This window comes from Pocillopora verrucosa, chromosome 6 (assembly GCF_036669915.1).
Source record: "Pocillopora verrucosa isolate sample1 chromosome 6, ASM3666991v2, whole genome shotgun sequence".
Taxonomy (NCBI): domain Eukaryota; kingdom Metazoa; phylum Cnidaria; class Anthozoa; order Scleractinia; family Pocilloporidae; genus Pocillopora; species Pocillopora verrucosa.
In genome coordinates this window covers 24,190,499-24,208,625 of record NC_089317.1, presented here as the reverse complement: position 1 = coordinate 24,208,625, position 18,127 = coordinate 24,190,499, and the positions used below count along the sequence as shown (strand labels likewise).

Genomic DNA, 18,127 nt, shown 5'->3' with positions numbered 1-18,127 from the left:
GCAGCAAGTTCCAGTAACTTCTCAGTAAACAATAGAATTGGTCCACAGCATGCAAAAAAGTCAACTCACCAAGTTGTGTGCTTCGAACGTGGTCGATGTCTCAGTGATGACTCTAAGAGAGAATGTGTTCCACTTATATTGAGCACGAATGTAAAGCAAAATCTGGAAGCATTCTTTCTTCCCACATCAACCACGTTGCATCTCGGAAATTCACGCGGTTATTTACCTTTTCTAATGGTTGTTTACCTAGTCTCAAAATGCCAAAGATCATTTCTTACCGGCCAGCTTCGGTTACTCTTCATCCTAGCTTTGACGAACTTAATTGTTTTGCTAGTTTGTTTGAAATCATTTTTGAAATATTGATGGCCGGATAATTTTCATAGTTTCGCCGGTGACCGGTGAATGTTTTGGAGTAGTTGATATTGACAAATGATTAGATATCAAGTGCTTTAAGAAGAATTTTGTTTTCATACTGTGTTTTAGCAAGAAGTTGCGTGACTTCTTTTGTTTTTCATGTTATCAATGCAACAGATATACCGCATAACATGTGTTCTCAATAGTGCCTCTCCGTAATATGAATCATGCACTTTACAGAAATTTTACAGGAAAAAAGAAATAAGGCATTCTTTACTTCACATGACGACGGTCACTCTAGCTTTATCTGGAATAACTTGTTTTCATTATTCATTCATGGATGTTTACAATCTGTGCAAAAACGAACAAATAGCCCTATTTTTCAAATCGAGCAAGTTTCTTGTAAGTTTTTTCCATTTAAATATAAAGGCTTCAGCATTTGGATCTCTTGTACAAGAAATAGTGCCTGAATCGGGTGAAACAATGTGTCTCATCAACTTTGCCTTTAGTGTTAAAAAGATTTAATATTCATTCCGACTAGTAATTGTTCCATTCCTGTATTCAAATCTAATACTTCTTATTCCTTCCGGAGAGCCTATTCAAAGAAGGAGCATATCAATTTTTTTTCAAATACATGCCAAATGTGCAGTTATATTTTTTTAGAGAAAAAAACTGAGAACATCCCAGCCGGAGAACACAGGGGACTCCCCTATTCGCCATCTTAGACTTTTTGCAAAAAAAAGCCCGACGTCAGGTAACTTTTACTTACTTTTATCTGAGTAAACATTTAAACCTAACATAGGCCCTCTCGGATAAACAATTGGAAACTTTTCTAGCACTCATTCCTTTATTTCAACTCGATCATAAGATCCCCCTTGCCTCTTATTTATAATTAAATATATCGTAAGACCCCCAGTCCCCCCATACACATAATTTAAGCCTTAATATATAAGTTCTGTCGGTCGCGATATCACCGTTTCAACCCATTAGAGTCAGTTCTCTCAGCTTAAGGCAGATTATGGATACCTCAAACTAACCAAATTTAAAACATCGCTATATCTCAGCGAGTATCGTTGACTAAATGCACAGACGGTAAAAACATGACTATACATTTGGTGCACTTTCAACATAATATTCGTAATTATCAGCATTTTTGACAGCCTTTTTCGCTTTTCTTCTAGCAAGTTTTTTACAAGATTCCGTACCGTATGTTACATCGTCTCTGTAGCTTAATGCATGACTCAGCTCATGTATTACTATTCCCGCTTTGGTATCAAACCCAACTAACGTTTCTGCCTCATTGAAAGCTTTGCAGAGAAAGATTTCTTGGGAGCCAAGGTAAGTGTACGCATACACATTTCTTTTGCAATGCTTTCCATCAAAGATATATATCATTTCTGTCTGCGCCGATTTCCTTTTCATATCTAGGAATACATTTCTTGCTTTCATAAAGGTTTTCCCAAACCAAATTTTTGCTCTTTGGGGATTATTCGTTATATCTTGAATCGCTGACTTTATTTTAGTGTTAGCAGCCAAAATTGCCACTTCTGTTTCGTCTCTCAAGGCTTTAGATCCTCCCTGTAAGGAATATTTAATTTCGTTAGATTCTTCTCCTCTCCTATCAAATTCGACGTCCAAACCCTCCCGGGTAAGACTTTCCTCGTGAATTTCATTTGATCTTTCAAGAGAACGCGCTCTTTGGCCCAGGGTTCGCTTCATGAAACTTCCATCAACTATCTCGTAACTTACGGAAGAGGATGTCAAATGAGCTATGTTAGATTGGATAACTGGCTTTTTAATTACACTACCCATAACATATTCTAAATAAGTGTCCACTGCCATAGAGTACAGGCCGGCTTTGGTCATGTCGTACGCATCTGAAACGTCAAAGGTGGACGACACTGTTTGTCCAGGTTTGACGAGCAAGTATTGGTCAGGGCCTGGGGCAGAGCGCTTCATGTAGACACCATCGTATCGTTGCTTCTTGCCATTGGTATTTACTGTCAGGCAATCTGATCTCAGTCCATCCAGCGGTGTGCGCCATTTCAGCACTGAATAGTCTTGTTTACCGTTGTTTCTCAAAAGGAACTTACATTCAATCTTGTTGATAGTTTTGAAGCTCGGTGGACAATCAAGGAGACAGGAGAATATTCTGTGTGAACAAATAGCGAGTTAACAAGTATCACTTTTTTTATAGTTTTACCAGTTCCGTCTCAGCTAATACCCAACCGTGGTATAATGGGTCATATATCTTTGCGTTTAAACAAATTAAACTCTTGAATTGATTTATTCATTGACGTGGTCTTTTATAGTATCCAAAAGATAACATAGCTTCGCCAGATGAAAAGGCCCATCAATATAAATCCCCCCTACTGCATCATTGCAATAGAATTAAGGAAAGGAAGGTGTAGCTTATAACATACTTGTTGTCAGATTCTACGATTCGTTCTCCATCTACCATCGTCAGTAGAAGCAATATCCACAAGAATCTCATTATTAGCTGCAAAGAAACAAAGTCTTTTTCAGATTCAACGACATGAACTCAAACTAACCTGCGAGTTATTAGTTCTTTACGAAAAGAGATTTAAAAGTATATTGGGATTTCAAAATCATCTGCACGGTCTTCTGGAGTACGCTCGATATGGGAGAAGTTTATTTCTAATTTTTGAACATGAATAGTTTGACTGAGACAATTGACAATGAAGCCATTTTTGTACATTTGTACAACATTTATTAGTGTTTAGTTGAAGATAATTTAGCTTCGACTTAGAATTATCCTGTAAGTTATGCTTTTAGCTTAACAGATTTTAAATTGACGGTCGCCTTTTTTTTTTTTTGCGGTCGCCTTTTTTTTGTGGTCAAGGTTTTCCTCTTTTTAAACGGAGACTTTTTCAAGAATTTACTTCTTTTCATATCGATAACGTTCCCAAAATGACTCCCCTGAATGCCTTGCGCATTCGACAGAAACTTTGCTTCCCGATATAATCGTCGTCAACAGAACTATCCAATGCAAAACTACTTTGGCAAGGCGGAAAGCCGAATATAAAAAAAATTTTAACGTAACTTACCAGTCTATGTGCCGCGCGCTCGTTGTCTAATGTAATGGTAACTCTAAATAATGTTTGTTAAGTCATTTGGGGAAACTGAACAGCGGGAAAGAACAAAGGCAGTGACAAGAGCATTCTTCATTCCGCATAACAACGGTCTCTCCGCAACTCACAATACTTATGTTAGTCAATATCCGATTATGGATGTGTACGAAGTTTCTGAAGCTAAACATTAACAATACAATTTTGCCGACTTTTGGTTCGGTTTGGTTTTCAAGTGGTTTATTTGCCACTGTTTCTCATAATTTTAAAGCTAGTTACTCCCATTAGCAATAAAAGAAATTCAGACACAAAACTCTGTAATTCCTCGCCCGAGTCACATTTTTTCAAGCAAATCAAGTAAGCGCCAATTTTTCATTATTACCTCAAACTTATCGCATCAGGTCAAGCGATAATTTTTTTTATTACAAGCATTATCAAGATGCTTACTGCCGATAAGTACTAATTTACAGGCTCTGCATATTATACAAAGACATTCAAGTGCGTTAGCAAACATTTTCCGAGCAACAGTGCTTCTGAATTGTGTCTATTATCAAGGTGCTTACTACCGATAAGTATTAATTTACAGGTACCGCATATTACACAAAGACGTCCAAGTGCGTTAGTAAATATTTTCCGAGCAACAGTGCTTCTGAATTGTTTCCATGTGAAGAAAAATGTTTTTTTTTGTCTGCCAGGACTAGATGAATAAACATTTTTATAGTGAGGTGGCATTTTGGCTCGAATTATTAACATTAGCGTTTGAACAATCATTGTGCCAGAACTGTTCAATTCTTCCTACGAACGAAATGGTAAGTTGAAAATAGCTTCCTGTTTGATACTTGTGAAAAGAATGTAGCTATTTATTACTACAGCTTACAGATGAGGGGTCTTTCTTCTATAAACAGCTCGATCTAGATAAACTTTCCAGGAAAGAAATTGTTCATCTTTTTTCCAACAAGCCTAAATGGAACTGTTCATTCCACAATCAAAAGGTTAACCTGTATTCTCATTCATCAAAATAAGTAACAAGAAAAAAAAAAAAACGAGATTGAAGCCATACGGAGAACGCTTCTGGCATTCGGGTGTCTATCACTTTTCATAAATAAGGATCATCGAGAATAGGAAAAGCTGAGAAAAACGAAGAAAATGGCCGTTCTCATGATGCTACGTATTCAGTGCAACGTGTCTTCAGAGCGACTGGAAATGAATTTGGTTCCACTTTCTATCTATTGATCAAACATACATGAAAAGAAAGAGAGATGACTGAAAAATTAACAAATACGAACAAACTCGAATCATTTAAGAACCTTTTATTGATCTGTTCCTTAATCATCTTTAGTTTATAGATCTATTTATTGAGTTATTTTAATTCTACATGCTTACGGTCTTGTGTATTTTTTTTAAGATGAAAGTCTTGATCCTACCAAAGATATTACTCTGCAGCTGGTCAGCTACTTTGATTGTATTAACAACACATGTGAGGGCAGAGGATCCACGAGAAGCTGGGTGAGTGTGATACAAAGAAATAAAATTAGCGGCAAAAAAGAGAATAAAACGGTAATTTTCGGTTCAGTTAATTATCATGCACGATGATCAGACTAAGCAGGCTTTGCTTTAGCCAGATTTTATATATTATTGTTTGAACAATTTTCATTATCTTAAAAAAATTTGTTTTTCCATTATATGATTAAAAAAAGATAATAACAAGGCACAGGTTTAGAAGTTTACTTCTATTCTTGCCATCCAGTAATCATTAATGTTAACGCATTTTTTCGGGCAGATTTAATTTTTTTCCTTTTCAAGCCCTTAATGTGTATACTAACACCACAGCAAAAGTGTTTTGATCCGTATAGAATTGAGGATAAGGTTAAACCCAGAAGTTTACAGAATATCATTTATTTCTGTACCAGGCTTTTTTCTGCCTCAGTCGAGTGTGCAACTTCTTATCAAACAACAGACACAGTTGTATGCGACTTCAGCCTGACAAACAACGGTGACTGCACATATTCGGTTCTAAAATGGAACACACCGCTGAACGACCTAGCCGTGAACGGTCTGACTGTCAGCCGAGACGGAAAGGAGCTGAGTCCAGAAGGTATAATGATGAAGAGAGAAGATCCCGGTGCAGGTGCTTTCTTGACCATTTCCGCTGGGGAAACTGTCTCGTCAAAGTTCGATCTTTCTTCTGAATACGACACTACTAAGGCCGCAGAATACACTGTTGCGGTAGACCTGTACCTGGAATATGTCGAGGGAAGTGCTGGAAGTCTGCAAGAAACTAAGCTATTTTATCTTTCTTCTCCAGCTGTTAGTTTCCAAGTAGTTTGAAGCAATGTAAGAGAAAATGAATACATTATGCGCCTTCTTAGGTCAAAAGCAGCAAACAGTGTATTTACATGAAAATGGTATGTGTTAATTAACGGACAAATAAATGTGTCTGTTCATTTTCTGCTTTGACAGTAAATTACTGACCTTTTTCACTTTACCGCAATCCCAAAATCACTTTCTCAATGACAGTATGGGATTATGGAGGCCTGGCGAATTAGATTTTGGTAATGAAAAGCTACCCAGAACACCACATGCCATCAGATCACCGCTCGCCTTCTTAGAGGTAATTGTCGCCCCAGAAAACATCGAAACTTAAACTTTTCCTTGAGTTTTTTTTTTATTTGCCCCCTCCCTAGTAACCAACAAACCTATAGACCAGGAGCCACGACAGATGGGTCAGTATTGCCACGAATTGCCTTTCAGTTTTTGAGAGTTGAAGAGGGTCTGGGTTTATAGTGAGAAAAACTGAGGCAGTGAGCCGGAAAATTAGTTAGGGGTAAAGAAATTTAGTTCACTTGAAACTAAAATTTATGGTCATTTTCTGATACAAGACAAAACCATGTTAAGAGGATCCTGTTCACCCGCTAGAGATTGACTTGACGTAAGCGAGGGGACTAACGAAACACAACTCAAGAGATTTAGTTATGAGTATTTGTACAAAGACCTCTAGTTTGTTTTTCCCTTGTTATCCTGGTGGGAAGCATTAGTTTAAATGAAAGTGGTAACCATGATACACTGAAGCAATGAAGAAGGTGGAAAATGTTATTATGTGAGTGACAAAGTTGTACTCAAAGAAAAAGAAATTAGAGTGCCCCCAATAGGTGTCAAACCAACGATCTTCCGATTAGTACTTCGGAAACTCTACCACTGAACTAGAGGATTCTCGTGCCAGGCTACGCCGTTTAACTAGGTCTATGATGACAAACTTCGTGTATACAACTAGGATTAGAATGCATTGTTTTCAGTCTTCATGCTAGCAACACGTTTTCCCAGTAGAAAGGTAAAATTGAATGTGGAGGTAGATAAACGTGTTATTTCAACAAGCTCAAGCTTTCTCTTTATTTGCCAGCAGGTGCTAGGACTCGATCACGACAATTAAAAGCTATGGTGTCGCCATTAAATATTGGGTAACTTCTGCAAGGACGGCGTCTCGCATTATTTAACAATTGGTTCATACGTCAGCGTGCGTTCATCGAGATATAAAGTACGCGGGAAGTTTGGAGAGCAGGAAAGATGCGTAAGAGCAACTCTAGCTTCTTGAGTGCTCTCCAAACTTCTCAAATGCTTCACCGGATTTTTGGTATTCTTTATAACAGTCAACATCATGATTGTGAAGGAAAGAAAATAACAATAATCACAATCACGCCAATGATCGCGCTCACCTTCACGATCACACTCATCATCACGATTACACCCGCGCTCGCATTCACCATCACGCTTAGGCATGCGTCACGACCACGTTCACGTTTACTTGTGGAAATGACTTTGGTCATACGACAAAATGCTCGGCCTGAGATAGGTCGGGCCTTTCACGAGGATCCCGTCCGCCTCTCCCTTTCAGTCAATTATGACATAATGTATAAAGCAGGCACAAGAAAACAAGAAACAATATCAATAGAGCTTCCTTTTGTTTACCTCAGAAAACGTTTGTAGAGATGACCGGACGCCACAGAGAAAACATCGATGGTTTCATCTTTGGGGACGTCTCCTTTAGTTTCACTGCCAACCATGCTGGGTAAAAAGGAAAATACAGCTCTGTTTCTGGTTATTAACATAAATGCCGCTAACGACCAAGGGAAGCAAAAATCGACATTTTTTATGGATTCTATAGTTATTAAGCCTGAATATTACGACACTTTGTTTAATAAAGAGGGAAGAAAACGTTTTTGCAGGTCATACTTTTACATTGCTGGCAAGCAAGTAAGCATTGCTCTAAGTGTACTATTAGGATCACGAGGCTTGCATAACTAGCCATAAAGGAGTCGATTTAAGGACGGTTAATGATTCAAACGAATTAAACACTCTTATATAGCTGCTCAAGTTGCATTCGTAAACCAAACAATCATCTTTCTAAACAGTTGGATTAATGCGTTACCTTACTCGCTTTCAAAAATCTCACAAAGAGAACAGGCGATATAAGGCAAAATTTACTACCTTGATAAAGAGTCCCAGATACCACCCGAGGACGCGCTGTCAGAATCACTGAGCAGATCTTTCCCTTCCATGCCTGGTTTCCTCTTTACCTGAACATATCATTAACAACGGTCAGTAAACAACCAGAGCCAATTACCCACAACTAGCGCAGTTTATTCCGGTTTCCAAAGAATAGAGCAACTTAAATTACTCTGACTACTCCTCTTGAGGCGATTATACCCAACAGCCCCCCCCCCCCCCTCCTCTCCTCAGCATTTTTTGTAAACTTCCCTAAACACCCGCTGATATCCCTTTTTGGTATAAATCTGCTGGCGTTCTATATGCTACTCCGGCGCTATCTAATTCGTGAAGACAGTAAGTAAAGAGAAAGATCTAATTAGGTGCACTTGTAAACAGTTGGTTTATAAACGAGAGAATAAATTAGTGAGCTGTCAAACGATTTTTGACGAAAGCTATTAGTTGTGCTTCAATTTACTTTGTGTTAAAATAAAACGTAGTTTCTCCAAGTCTACAGACCAGCATTATTTATCACGAGGGAGGAGGGGGTCGGCGGATTTTGTAATGTTCTAATGTTCTGTAATGTTCTAATGTTCTGACGACTGATTCCCCACCCTCCATACCCCCTTAAAAGCCATTCTATTTCCCCATCCAATCATCCACCTATTAATAATGGTGATAATAATGACTAATGCCTTAACCCTAAAACTCTCAAGATCTCGTTAGTAATTCTCCTTACTGTCAGTCATAAAGTTCTTGTGATGCTAGTTTGGAGAATTTGGTATTGGATCAACTAATAATCGCCTACTTAATATTTATTTAATTTTCATCACGTGTCTGCATGATATTGTATGATATTATAAGGAGAAATTCTGTCTTGATCACTCATGGGAGTGAAATGGGATCATATCATGGTTTTCAGGGGGGGCGCAGGGGGATCAGTCGTGGCCAACAGAGTATAAAGGAAGGGAATATAAAGTTGACCGCCAATTTACAGTCAATGTGTAGGGGATCATAAGAATGTTACGTATTTTGGAGGGATTGGAAAATTTGAACGCGACACAACCAAAATCCTCCAATCCGATCCGACAAAAGAACACCTGTTTAATTTCAATTGTCGCGTGTCTTTGTCTTCCAGTGGTATGAAATATTACATTTTCCTTATTTTTCCTTTTCATGAGCTTATTCAAGGAGGGCGGAGGTGCAAATAAAAAATAAAAAAGTTTCTTATTCTTGGCCAGATAAGTTTATCTTTTGTTATGGTTCCTTTTTGTTTTTAATTTTTGGTAAAATATTACACTAACTGAATTATTTGCCGCTTGGATGTAGCCCATCACTAAGAAAATAGCCTTTTTGTGCAGACAAGGCTCAGCTTTCGCCGTTCTTGAAATCTCTGGTCATTAAAAGTATAACACGAGAAGCGTTTTCTTTAAAGCCTCAGCAAGTTTTATCCGCTATTTTCTTGAGTAACCTTAAACTTCTTTAACACTGATTTAAAACTCCTCTGCATACAAACAATTTAAGTTATTGAATATAGAACCTCTTGCAGCCGAAATATCCCTGTATAACCCATTAAAAAGTTGTTCCCACGCCCCTGAGAGCTAGACAACGGGAACCTCAAGACAGTGTAATACCACAGCTTTCCACAAAATATTCAGGTTTATCAGCGTTCTGGACTGCAAGTTGAGGATTTTCTTTAGCGAGCTTTTTAAAGTTTTCCACTCCATATGCTGTGACACCTTCACCAAGCTGTATATCAACTGTGCCAGCCAATGCGTGACTTAGCTCATGAACTATCACTCCCACTTTGCTATCTTAACTGTTGTACATGACGTACAAAAATGCTACGCATGATCCGTGAAAGGCGTGCGCAGACATGCCGCTTTTGCAGAATGCCCTGCCAAAGCTTAAACAAAAAAATTTCCCTTGCATATCAGCAAGCATTTTGTCTAAAAAACCTCTCTGGGTTTACTAATAGGAGCAGTTCCAAGCCAAATTTTAGCACTTTCGTAACCAGTTTTTTTGAGACCTCAAAGGCAAATACCGTGTTGAAGATGGCAGCATAAAAGATTATTGTTGTTTTATTTACCAGTATTGCATCCCTTCCATCACCATCAATCGCCAGCGCAGGCGGATTTTTATATATTTCCGCGGTATAATTTGCTTTTCTTAAATACGCATTCCCCGAGGCCGCACGCGCCCTTGTCAAACTTTCCTTTGAATCCCGGTATTTTCTTTCAAGAAAGCGCGCTTTTTGGCCCGAGGCTTCCTTAATGAAACTTTCCTTTACAACTTCGAAACTTACGGCAGGGGAAGATACGTGTTCTATCTTAGTCTGGGTAAGCGGGCCCTCAGACAAGCTACCTACTACATACTCTAAATTAGTGTCCACCGCTATAGAGTACAGGCCAGCCTTGGTCGTGTCGTACGCATCTGAAACGTCAAAGATGGATGACACTGTTTGTCCGGGTTTGACGTGCAAGTATTGATCAGGGCTTGGAGCGGAGCGCTTCAGGTAAATACTATCGTATTGTAGCTTCTCGCCATTGATAATGACTGTAAGGCAATTTGATCTTAGTCCATCCAGCGGTGTACGCCATTTTAGCACTGAATAGTCTCGTTGATCGTTGTTTTTCAAATGGAATTTGCATTCAATCTTGTTTCCTGCTTCATAGTTTGACGCACAGTCGAGATGAGAGGAGAAAACTCTGTGGAAAAGATGATTTTGTTATTTTAAGCTCAAACTGTAATCTTTTCAATGCATTATTATTTCGTTACATAGAAACAAAACAAAAGACAGAGTTTTAACTGACACCCCTTACTTGGTGTAATACTTCGTTAACCATGGTGTCTGATGTCTGAGCCAGTGAAAACTTTCGAATTAAATTACATAGTGACGCAGTTTTCGTCGTGATCAAGTAATAGCTTAAGTGATTCTATTTGATTTTTAAAAAGCTTAAATAATTCTTACCGTTTTCATTTCTGCACTGGAATTCATAATATTTGTTACTGAAAAAGATCATTCAGTACTCACTTGGTATCGGAAATTTCAAATGGGGCGCTTCGTCCACTTTCCATCGACCCCAAAATCAACAGTATACACAAGAACTTCATCGTAAACTGTGAAGCAAGATAAATTTTTCAGAGATTTTGATCCGTTTTCAACGAGCAATTTACTCATATGAAATGCATGACAGTTAGTAGATAGAATAAGCGATCAGAGTTCGGAGCTTAAGTGAAAGGTTGAGGCCAACCTAAAAGAAATCTTTTCAGTGGCACTCCCGTTTATAAATTTCTTGGTATTCAAAAATTTCTAAGTGGTCGATTATTTCAGATATTGATCATGGCCGGCTTTCATGATTACTACCTCGAGCAGCAAGTTCCAGTAACTTCTCAGTAAACAATGGTATTGGTCCACAGCATGCAAAAAGTCAACTCACCAAGTTATGTGCCTCGAACGTGGTCGATGTCTCAGTGATGACTCTGAGAGTGTGTTCCACTTATATTGAGCACGAATGTAAAGTAATATCTGGCAGCATTCTTTCTTCCCACAACAACCACGTTGCATCTCGGAAATTGACGTGGTTATTTACCTTTCCTAATGGTTGTTTACCTAGTCTAAAAATGCCGAAGATCATTTTTTACCGGCCAGCTTCGGTTACCAAGAAAACACGAACCCCGATTATTTTCCAGTCGCTCGCAAAGGCACTGAAAGAATTAAACTAACCAGTTTGATTAATCTGTGTTCAGTGGCTTGTTATGACTCTTTGCAATGAGTTTTCTTACTAATGGACACTTATCGATGTCCACAATATTCCTATCTTTCATTACAATCTGGCTGTATCTAAGAATACTTATCTTTCAAATGGCTAATTGAGGGTTTTCTTGATGGTCAATCGATATCCCCTCAGGTTTGTTTCCGAAAAATTAAAAAACAAACATCTTTTCATCCTAACTTTGTCGAATTTAATTATTTTGTTATTTTGTTTGAAATCATTTTTGAAACATTGACGGCCGGATAATTTTCATAGTTTCGCCGGTGACCGGTGAATGTTTTGGAGTAGTTGATATTGACAAATGATCAGATATCAGGTGCTTTAAAAGAGAGAATTTTTTTTTCATACCGTGTTTTAGCAAGAGGTTGCGTATCTTCTTTTAATTTTCATGTTATCAATGATTAAAGAAAACCGCGCCTTAATTCACATACTCTGCTATTGTGCTGTCTGATTTTATACTTCGAATGCAACAGATACACTCTAGCTTTATCTAGCAAAACTTGTTTTTCATTGTTCATTAATGGATGTTTGCAAAGTGTAAAAACAGACAAATAGCCCTAGTTTTCGAATCGAGCAGGTTTCGTGTAAGTTTTTTTCATTTAAATATAGCGGCTACAGCATTTAGATCTCTTGTACAAGAAATAGTAACTGAATCTGGTGAAAAAATGTGTCTCATCAACTTCGCCTTTACTGTAAAAAAGATATAATATTCATTACTTCTTGTGAATGCTCCATTCCTGTATTCAAATCTTGTATTTCTTATTCCCTCCGGAGAGCCTATTCAAAGAAGGAGCATATCAATTTTGTTTTAAAATACATGCCAGGTGTGCAGTAATATTTTAGAGAAAAAAAACTGCAAACATTTCGGCCGGAGAACACAGGGGACTCCCCTATTCGCCATCTTAGACTTTTTGCAAAAAATGCCCGACGTCAGGTAACTTTTACTTACTTTTATCTGAGTAAACATTTAAACCTAACATAGGCCCTCCCGGATAAACAATTGGAAACTTTTCTAGCACTCATTCCTTTATTTCAACTCGATCATGAGATCCCCCTTGCCTCTTATTTATAATTAAACATATCGTAAGACCCCCAGTCCCCCCATACACATAATTTAAGCCTTAATATATAAGTTCTGTCGGTCGCGATATCACCGTTTCAACCCATTAGAGTCAGCTCCCTCAGCTTAAGGCAGAGGGTTAACAGCGCTATATCTCAGTGAGTATCGTTGACTCAATGCACAGACGGTAAAAACAAGTCTATAGATTTGGTGCACTTTCAACATAATATTCGTAATTATCAGCATTTTTGACAGCCTTTTTAGAGTTTTTTTTAGCAAGTTTTTTACAAGAATCCTGACCGTATGTTTTGTCGTCTGTGTAAGTTAATGCATGACTCAGCTCATGTATTATTATTCCCGCTTTGGTATCAAACCCAACTAACGTTTCTGCCTTATTGAACGCTTTGCAGAAAAAGATTTTTCGTGAGCCAAGGTAAGTGTACGCAAACATATCTTTTTCGCATTTCTTTCCATTAAAGATATATATCATTTCTTTCCGTGCCAATTTCCTTTTCATATCTACGAATACGTTTTTTGCATCAATAGCGGTTTTCCCAAACCAAATTTTAGCTCTTTGGGGATTATTCTCGATATCTTGAATCGCTGACTTTATTTTAGTGTTAGCAGCCAAAATTGCCACTTCTGTTTCGTCTCTCAAGGCTTTAGATCCTCCCTGTATGGAATATTTAATTTCGTTAGATTCTTCTCCTCTCCTATCAAATTCGACGTCCAAACCCTCCCGGGTAAGACTTTCTTCGTGAATTTCATTTGATCTTTCAAGAGAACGCGCTCTTTGGCCCAGGGTTCGCTTCATGAAACTTCCATCAACTATCTCGTAACTTACAGATGAAGATGTCAAATGAACTATGTTAGATTGGATAACTGGCTTTTTAATCACACTACCCATAACATATTCTAAATAAGTGTCCACTGCCATAGAGTACAGGCCGGCTTTGGTCATGTCGTACGCATCTGAAACGTCAAAGGTGGACGACACTGTTTGTCCAGGTTTGACGAGCAAGTATTGGTCAGGGCCTGGAGCGGAACGCTTCGTGTAAATACCATCGTATTGTAGCTTCTTGCCATTGGTATCGACCGCCAAGCAATTCGATCTCAGTCCATCCAGCGGTGTGCGCCATTTCAGTACTGAATAGTCTTGTTTACCGTTGTTTCTCAAATAGAACTTACATTCAATCTTGTTGATAGTTTTGAAGCTCGGTGGACAATCAAGGAGACAGGAGAATATTCTGTATGAACAAATACCAATTGAAAAAGTATCACTTTTTTACAGTTCTACCTGTTTTGTATTGTTTGCATTACTGCATTTATATAAATGATATTTCGGCAAACATTGCATCAACCGTGAAAATCTACGCTGATGATACTAAAATCTATCGCAAGATCATGGAGCCTGATAAGGATATACCAGCCTTACAGCTGGACCTGAACAAATTAAGCGATTGGGCTAACAAGTGGCAGTTGCGCTTTAATCCTGAAAAATGTGAAGTTATGCGTGTAACGCACAGTAGAGACAGATCTAAGCCTAGTTATTCCCTTGGTACGCAACTAAAATCTGTCGACAGTGCCAAGGACCTAGGGGTCACAATAAACTACGATCTATCTTGGGGTAAACACGTTTCCTACATAGTAAACAAGGCGAACAAAGTGTTGGGTATAATTAGGCGATCACTTGGAAACGATAATCGCTATGCGTTTTCCTGCCTCTTTAAGTCGTTAGTAAGACCTATACTCGAATACGCTGTCCCCGTCTGGAGCCCCTACCAAAAAAAGGATATCGAATCCTTGGAAAAAGTCCAAAGAAGGGCATCTCGGTTGGCATTAAAGCAAAAACGCGGAGAAATGAGCTATGAAGACCGCTGCCGCCTACTGAATTGGCAAACTTTGGAGAAACGAAGAGAGTTTTTATCTCTGATCCAGTGCTACAAGATAGTTCTGGAAATAGATAGTCTTCATTTTTCGGACTTTTTTGAACTTACTAAATGTAATCGAACTAGAGCCAATCACGATTATAAGCTCTACGTAAAAATAGCTATCGTAAATTGCTACAAATTTTCTTTTTTTGTACGGATCGTTAATATGTGGAATAATTTGCCTTAAGATATTGTACACGCAGGATCATTGACTTTATTTCGTAACAGACTAAAGATTTACATGAATATTGATTGAGATGATGGTAAACAGTTTTTAAATTATCTGTATATAATGTTTTGATCTTTTTATTCGGGGAATCTTTTATATAGGGTTAACCTCTAGAATATCCCCTTTCGAGAGATACTTTTACAATTTTTATTTTCCTTCTCTTGAATAAAGTATTGTATTGTATTGTATTGTCTCAGCTAATACCTAAACGTGGTATAATGGGTCATATATCCTTGCGTTCAAGCCAATTAAATTCTTGAATTTATTTACTCACTGACGTGGTCTTTTATAGTATCCAAAAGGTAACATAGCTTCGCCAAATGAAAAGGCCCATCAATATAAATCCCTCCAATGCACCCTTGCAATAGAATTAAGCATATTTTTTTAAAAAAAGGAAGGTGTAGCTTATTACATACCGGGTGTCAGATTCTACGATTCGTTCTCCATCTGTTATCGTCAGTAGAAGCAATACCCACAAGAATCGCATGATTGGCTGCAAAGAAACAAAGCCTTTTTCAGATTCAACGACATGTACTCAAACTAGCCTGCGAGTTATTAGTTCTTTACGAAAAGAGATTTGAAAAGTATATTGTAATTTCAAAATCACCTGCACGGTCTTAAGGAATACGCTTGATATGGGAGGATTTTTATCTCTCGTTTTTCAACGTGTATTGGTTTTCTTAGAGAAAAACTAACGAATTATTTGACTGAGACAATTGACAATGAAACCATCTATGTACATTTGAACAGCATTTATTTGTGTTTAGTTGAAGATAATTTAGCTTCAATTTAGAATTATCCTGTTAGTTGCGTTATTAGCTGAGCAAATTTCCGTCCACAGTTTTAAAGGAGTTTTTATTAACGACTCAGGTCGCCTTTTTTTTTCTTAGGTCAACGTACTCCTCTTTTTAAACTAAGTCACTAAGACTTCTTCAAGAATTTGCTATTTCTCATATCGATAACATTCCCATAATGACTCTCCTGAACGCCTTGCGTATTCAACCGAAACTTTGCTTCCCGATATAATCGCCGTCAACAGAACTATTCAATGCAAAACTATTTTGGCAAGGCGGAAAGCCAAATAAAAAATTTTAACGTAACTTACCAGTCTATGTGCCGCGCGCTCGCTGTCTAATGGTAGCTCTAAATAATGTTTATTGATTCCTTTATGGAAACTAAACAGCGGGGAGAGAACAGTGGCAATGGCAAGAACATTTTTCATTCCGCATAACAACGGTCTCTCCGCAGCTCACAATACTTATGTTATTCAATATCTGATAATGGATGTGTACGAAGTCTCTAAAGCCAAACATTAACAATAAAATTTTGCCTTTGACTTTTGTTTCGGTTTGATTTCCAATTTTTTTACTTGCTACTGCTTCTCGTAAATTTAAAGTTAGTTGCTCCTACTAGCAGCAAAAGAAATTAACACAAAAAACTTTGTAATTCCTCGCCCGAGTCACATTTTTCAAGCAAATCAACTAAGGGCCAATTTTCCAATTATAACCTAAAACTTATCGCATCAGGCTAAGCGATAATTTTTTTTTAATCACAAGCATTATCAAGGTGCTTACAACCAATATGTTTTGCTGAGAATTCGTGATTAGTTTTGTCTGATGCTGTTAGCATAAGAGACGGAACTTTGTAAAGGATGCGTTGTGAGGATTAAAATTATTCCTCACTTGATTAGTTGAAACTACTGTGAAACTGCAGAGCAACAGGTGGTTTCAAAAACCGCGAAAGCACTTAAAGTATTAATTTACAGGCAAACAAACTCATCTGAACAATTTTACTTATTAAGACACTGCATACTATACAAAGACATCCAAATGTGTTAGAAAACATTTCCCGAGCAACAGTGCTTCTGAATTGTCTCTATGTGAAGAAAAATGCTTTTTTGTCTGCTAGGGCTAGATGAATAAATATTTTTTTAGTGAGGTGGCGTTTCAGCGCGGATTATTAAAATCGGCGTTTGAACAATCATTGTGCCAGAACTGTTCAATTCTTCCAACGAACGAAATAGTAAGTTGAAACTAGCTGCCTGTTTGATACTTGTCAAAAGAATGTAGCTATTTATTACTACAGCTAACAGATGAGGGGTCCTTCTTCTGTAAATAGCTCGGTCTGCGTAGATAAACTTTCCAGAAAAGAAATTGTTCAATTTTTTCCAACAAGCCCAAATGGAACTGCTCATTCCACAGTGAAAAGGTTAACCTGTATTTTCATTTATCAAATTAGTAACAAGAAAAAAAAAATGACGAGATTGAGGCCATGCGGAGAACGCTTCCGGCATTTGGCGGGTGTCTATCACTATTCATGAATAAGGATCATCAAGAATAGTAAAGCTGTGAAGAACGAAGAAAATGGCCTTTCTTATGATGCTTCCTATTCAGTGCAACGTGTCTTCAGAGCGACTGGAAATGAATTTGGCTCCATTTTTCATTTATTGATCAAACATGTGAGAAAAGAAAGAGAGATGACTGAAAAATTAACAAATACGCACAAACTTGAATCATCTAAGAACCTTTTATTAATCTGTTCCTTAATCATCTTTTTTTTACATATCTCTTTATTGAGTTATTTCAATTCTACATACTTACGATCTTGTGTATTTTTTTAAGATGACAGTCCTGATCCTTCCAAAGATATTACTCTGCAGCTGGTCAGCTACTTTGATTGTATTAACAACACACGTGAGGGCAGAGGATCCACGGGAAGCTGAGTGAGTGTGATACAAAGAAATAAAATTAGTAGCAAAAAAAGAGAATAGACTAAAAAATTGGAAATGAAATGGTAATTTTCGGTTCAATTAATTGTCATTCACGATGATTCAGACTTATCTGGCTTTAGGGTAGAAAGACATTATATAAAATTGTTTTAACAACTTTTATTATCTTAAAAAAATTTTTCTTTTTATTATTTGATAAGAAAAGATGATCATAGGGCACCAATTTGGAAGTTTACTTCTATTCTTGTCATTCAGTAATCATCAATGTTCAAGCATTTTTTCGGGCAAATTTCATTTTTCCTTTTCTAGCCCGGAACATGCATCCTAACACCCCAGCAAAAACGTTTTAATCTATATAGAAGTTTACAGAATTATCATTTATTTCTTTACCAGGCTTTTTTCTGCCTCAATCGAGTGTCCGCTAACTTCTTATCAAACAACAGACACAGTTGTATGCGACTTCAGCCTGACAAATAACGGT

General features: G+C 37.6%; 2 protein-coding genes across 2 annotated transcripts; both read right to left on the bottom strand.

The window, feature by feature from the left end:
• Positions 1-1,458: 1,458 nt before the first annotated feature.
• Positions 1,459-2,815, bottom strand: LOC131798246 (extracellular protease-like). Its single transcript, XM_059115910.1, has 2 exons — positions 2,778-2,815; positions 1,459-2,506 (listed from the first exon to the last, which is right to left on the bottom strand). The coding sequence occupies exons 1-2, from the start codon at positions 2,813-2,815 to the stop codon at positions 1,459-1,461; spliced, it is 1,086 nt and encodes a 361-aa protein (XP_058971893.1).
• Positions 2,816-12,957: 10,142 nt separating this feature from the next.
• LOC131798245 (extracellular protease-like) lies at positions 12,958-16,140 on the bottom strand. The gene is made up of 3 exons (XM_059115908.2): positions 16,024-16,140; positions 15,335-15,411; positions 12,958-14,005 (listed from the first exon to the last, which is right to left on the bottom strand). Exons 1-3 carry the CDS (start codon positions 16,138-16,140, stop codon positions 12,958-12,960), a joined length of 1,242 nt encoding a protein of 413 aa, XP_058971891.2.
• Positions 16,141-18,127: the final 1,987 nt, after the last annotated feature.